Source organism: Pinus tabuliformis, chromosome 2_1, assembly GCF_031772625.1.
Source record: "Pinus tabuliformis cultivar Carrire ecotype Pingquan chromosome 2_1, CPIR1, whole genome shotgun sequence".
Taxonomy (NCBI): domain Eukaryota; kingdom Viridiplantae; phylum Streptophyta; class Pinopsida; order Pinales; family Pinaceae; genus Pinus; species Pinus tabuliformis.
In genome coordinates, this window is record NC_142299.1 from 785,997,802 (window position 1) to 786,003,232 (window position 5,431).

General features: G+C 37.6%; 1 protein-coding gene across 1 annotated transcript; it reads right to left on the reverse strand.

Annotated features, from left to right (window-relative positions):
- Positions 1–1,484: 1,484 nt before the first annotated feature.
- Positions 1,485–3,513, reverse strand: LOC149202933 (cytochrome P450 78A4-like). Its single transcript, XM_089400075.1, has 2 exons — positions 2,543–3,513; positions 1,485–2,332 (listed from the first exon to the last, which is right to left on the reverse strand). Exons 1-2 carry the CDS (start codon positions 3,407–3,409, stop codon positions 1,700–1,702), a joined length of 1,500 nt encoding a protein of 499 aa, XP_089256201.1. The 5' UTR covers positions 3,410–3,513; the 3' UTR covers positions 1,485–1,699.
- Positions 3,514–5,431: the final 1,918 nt, after the last annotated feature.

Genomic DNA, 5,431 nt, shown 5'->3' on the forward strand with positions numbered 1-5,431 from the left:
AATTATATTAAAATATATTACTATAAAGTAGAAAGGAAAAAGAGTATGGAAGGCAAGCGAGATTTCATCATTGGTTCCAATAAAAATGTAGAAACATTAAGATAAGGAAGACAATTTTTTCTGAAGAGAAATTTATTAGATCTTTATTAATGCAAGATATTCTTATATATAGAACAATAAGATAACTTATTATAATTGTGATGATAATGACACTCATGTGATTACAACTCACACTTACATTGGTAAATGAGACTCTCCATAATAATACATTACATTGGAACATCAATGATTAAGATGAATGCATTAAAACATTAATGCATAGGAACAATACCTTTCTCTTATTGATTCTAAGTGCTAGGTAAAGTAGATACAAAAATACACCCTCCAGCTACCACCCTAGAAAAATTAATCCATAAAATCACTCTCTTGGATGCTCTCATGAGAGTGCAAGGAGGAAGTGAGAGTATAGATTACCTCACCACACGTTTCACCTCATAACACAAGATTGGGTTTTGTGGAGAATTGTGAAGGTAAGGACAAGATAAATAGCTTATTATTTTGAAAAAGAAAATATTAACCAAAATGCATTAAGTTAATGACAAGCTTATTGATTTTTCATTTTGTTTATTGAATATCATTTTATCCTTATCCAACTAACAACACGTAAAAGTAATAAACCAAACATTAACTTACTATATAACATCTACTAATTATTATTTAAATAATTATGGTTTAAATAAACAACTCAAAACATAAATTCTACATTATCTACTTACCTTTACCTAAATGTTACTATGGTAAGAGAAATAGGCAAATGAAAACGTGTATCATTAAAAGGTGGTTCATAAAAAAGTACAACCATAATATAGACAAAGTGAAATTAAATAGAGGGATGCTCATTTCAATTAATGAAATGAGTGATGAGGGACATTCGTTCACCAATATTGAAGGTTGATAGGTATGAGGGAAAAACCTATTCTTCCACATACCTTCCTCCAACTATAAACTTTAGTATTAATTATAATTATGTTTCTACCAAAGTAGAAAATGAAATAATCGTTTCGTAGATATAGAGGTGAACTAAAAATAGAAACCAAATACCGGCAATATCGGAGTACGAAATTTGTAGTATAAAACATTTACCATTTAAAAGTTATAAATTAAAGAGAAAATATTTCTGGCTAATAAAAGTAATATCTAAGTAAAATTGAAAACAAAAATCAAATACAGCAATGCACAGAAATCCACGCATTTGATGTAAGTTTTTCCAAAGATTAGGGAATGGTAATATATTTACATATTATCTAAGTAATATTGAAAACAAAAATCAAATATGGCACTGAACAGAAATCCACGCATTTGAGGGAAGTTTGACCAAAGTTTAGGGAAAGATAATATATTTACAATTACCTGTACAAAATCGAAATGGATAACAGTATGGCATGTATGTCTTATATTCGAAATGGATTACAGTATGGCATGTATGTCGTATATTTAACGACTGAAAAGAAAATTACTGGAAGCTGTTTTTGTATGTAACGTGGTGGGTGTAATTAGGGAATTATGCTATTATGGCTGTAATTAGGGAATTGTACTATTATGACTCTACATGTGAGAGAGTTTAAAAAGCAGCAAATGACAAAGACGAGGAGTCTGAATCACAGAGGGAGAGCTGGGTGGAGGGAGAGCTGGGTGGTTGTTAAGTGGAACCAACAGGGATCCTACTCAGGGGCATGGCTGTAAGGGGCGTTGCCATTTCGCATGATAGTTTAAGCATCTCGGTGAGGTCCACCGGATGGTCAGGAGAAGGCAACCATGTGAAATTATGAAGCAATTGAGCCATCCACAGGTGAACCGTCCTGAGGCCGAGAGCCTTACCCGGGCACACTCGCCGACCTGAACCAAAAGGCGCAAGCCGTAAGTCGTTTCCTCGTACATCTACATGTTGTCCACCTTCAGACAGGAGGAACCTCTCTGGACGGAACTGATGTGGACGTTCCCAGATCTCCGGGTCGTGGGTAATGGACCACATGTTCACCATTGCTGTCGTTCCCGCCGGAACGCACATCCCGTTTTCCATGTGCCAATCCTCCGTGCAGAGGCGGGCCCATGATAAGAGAGGCCCCGGCGGATGCATTCTCAGAGACTCTTTCACCACCGCTTGAAGATACGGGAGCTTCTCGATGTCGTCCTCCCTTACGTTTCTGTTGCGCCCGACAACCGCGTCGAGCTCGGCGTGAGCTTTGCCCTGCACTTGTGGGTTCACCAACAGCTCTGCCATTGTCCATTCTGTAAGCAAAGCGGTTGTGTCTGTGCCGCGGAAGATCATTTCCTATACAGATGTCAAATTATTATTATTATTATCTAATTGTAAGTTCACCGTCAAGACAGAATACACAAAAAAAAAAAAAAAAAACACCAATTTAATGAATAAGACTCTTTATTTGAGACCCACTTCCACTCTCAGTGATTGGACCAAAAGAAATTTAAAATTGAAACTGTAAATTTATCGAAAGAATAGTAAAGTTTTTAGTCATGATACCCATAGAACTGCAATCATGTCGTCGTCGTCGAGCTTGTCTTCTCCTTGGAGAGAAAGGAGGACATCGACAAAGTCTAGGTCAGCCGCGTCGTCCCTCTGTCGGTGCTCCTCGATGATGTTTTTGACAAAAGATGTAACACGCGGGACAAGGCGAGCGCAGCGGCTGTGAATTCTGAGTGGATCGAACACTCGTAGCCATGGCAGATGGTCAGCCCAGTTGAATGCTCCAAGGAGCTCGAAGCCCTCGTTGACCATCTCGCCAAGAATCTTGTGAGTCTGAACATCGAAGGACCGTTGACCAAAGACACTTCCCATTATATTATTGAGTGAAGCTTTCTGAACGTGTCGTCGAAGCTGGACGGCACCACCGTTGATAATAGATTCGTGTCGAATGTCGGAAAGCATTGTCATGGAGTCCGCCTGACGACCGACCTCATGCGCCGCAATTCGGCGTGGAGAGAAGAGATGAGTAGCAGAAATTCTTCGCAGGAGTCGCCAATAATCACCATTAGGCGCGAATCCCATCGCCCTGCCGAACATTAACTGCTGCGCGGATTGTTTGAGCGGTCGGTCTGCAAAGTGAGGGGAGCCGAGCAAGTCTCTGGCCACGTCAGGATCCGATGTAATCACTGCTGGCGTTGAGCCCAAGCTAAACGCCATGAGTTTCTTGGCGCCATGGAGACGAGCCAGATACTCAAGCTTTCGGTGAGCCAGGCCGACGCTCATGTCCATGAGGCTTCCGATTATCGGCCATCCTTTGGGGCCAGGAATTGCGGTGCCTTTCTTGTGTCTCGCATCCCATGCACAGCATCCAGGGCGGAACCAAGAGACCATATGAGCGCAAACAGCAGAGATGAGCAGTGCCATATAGAGAGGCCATAGATCCCATGAAAAAACATGCGCATTGGAATGTGAAAAATAATCACGTACTCCAATCCTTGTGAAAAAAGGAATGGCGTGTACCCACCACCCCCCTGTTGCAGAGATTTCAGGATTCTCCATTGCGTAAGATATGGAGAGGCCAAGGATGGAATAAGTGAAAAGGAAGGTGACACTAAATTGAAAGTGGATGGGGTCTTTTATAGCAGGAGGAATGTGCGTGGAATATACTGGGCCGTCAAAAGCGCAAAACGGGACGTCAGGAGGAAATGGGTGGACCGTGGGCTGCACGCGTAGTGCTAACCCTTCGGACAAGTGAATTGTAAAAAATGTTTGGAATTTCGGTTAAAATAAATAAATAGATTTTACAATAGTATTTAAATCATGTTTTTACATAAAAATGATTATCAAAAATAAATCTTTTAGTTACTAAAGATTTTGAAATTTGACAATTATATTTAAATTTACAAAAATCTATACTAAAATTATTAAAATATTAACAGAATAACTTAAAAAACAATCGACTACTACTAACGTTCACGTGGAAACGACAGAGAAATAACAGGGTCGCGCGTTATAGTACTGTAGATGTAATAGAATACCACCTCCATTGAATGCGTCGCACCTCAGCTTAGATACAGAAAAATTAGACATCATCATCATATACTAAATTAGACATCATCATCGTATTTAAATCATATTTTGGAAACGACAGAGAAATAACAGGGTCGCGCGTTATAGTACTGTAGATGTAATAGAATACCACCTCCATTGAATGCGTCGCAGCTCAGCTTAGATGCAGACATTGGAGATTCGTCATGTTATTATATTTATCAAAAAGATTTATATATATATAATCTATTAAATTAAATTAGACGTTCAAAAACACAACCCGAAAATGGTAAGATCAAGAAACACCATATTTCTATATTTATCAAAAAATATTTCTATATATATATCATCTATTAAATTAGACATTCATAAAATCATCGGGAAAATCGGAAGATCGAGAAACACCATGGAAATGATAAGGGAAAGGCTAAAGAAACAACGTGAAATTGATAGAGCGCAAGTTCTTTGGAGGAGAGTGCCCGGTGTGTGCGTGGTTATAAATTAAGGGAAAAAAACAGTTATGTGAGGAATGTTTTTACATATATCTGCTATTGAAAAGTCAGAGGTCAAGGAACAAAGATGGTTCACTGTTTCCACAACTTGTTTGGTGCGTGCGTGGTTGGTTATAAATTAAGGGAAAAAAGAGTTATGTGAGGTAGGTTTTTACACACTTAAAACTTTTCATAAAAAGCTACTTTAAAGAGTCGCACAATAGTACATTCAATTATACGTGAACGTTCATGGAAGTTACAAATAAGTGCGTGGAAATTTCTTTTAATACAATCTGTTCATGTTGTGTCGTTTTCGGAAACGAGAATGTTATTAAATCTCATAAAGATATGAAAAAAATATATAATATTAATAATTATCAATTAAAATTATAAATTTGAGTTTGAGGAGAATTAGTTTCAGGGTTATTTTAGTTGGTCGAGTTTGCGTTGCTAAGTTTCTCGCGAGTTGGGAGGTCACAGTGTCAAATTTCTTCGACTCCATGGAGTTACGCCGGCCGGTAGGGAAGGGTAGATCCCTTCGGGTTGATCTCCCTCGATGGATTTTTCCCGTGGATGTAACGACCATGACCATCCAATATCTGTGAACCATCCTTAAAAAAAAAATCCAACGAAAAACAAAAATAAAAATTCAATTTTTTAGAATTGTATATTGTTTTTAATAGTGTAAAATTTAAAACTCTATCTTTGTGAATTTCATTCATCTTAACCTTTGATTTCCAAAATTAAAACAAATTCAAATTTATGTTTAATTTTCTCATATATATTGATTAATATTGAATATTTTAATTGAGGTAAACACTAAAATATTTTATTCATATGTTTTCATTTTAATATTAATTTTGAATGCTATGGGTAAAATCCATGTAACTAGGGAGGGCATTTTGTA

Coding starts and splice junctions, on each gene's coding strand:
- LOC149202933 (XM_089400075.1), bottom strand. CDS start 3,409: ATGGCACTGCTCATCTCTGCTGTTTGCGCTCATATGGTCTCTTGGTTC. Junction 2,333..2,542: donor ACATGATTGCAGTTCTATGG/GTATCATGACTA, acceptor ACATCTGTATAG/GAAATGATCTTCCGCGGCAC.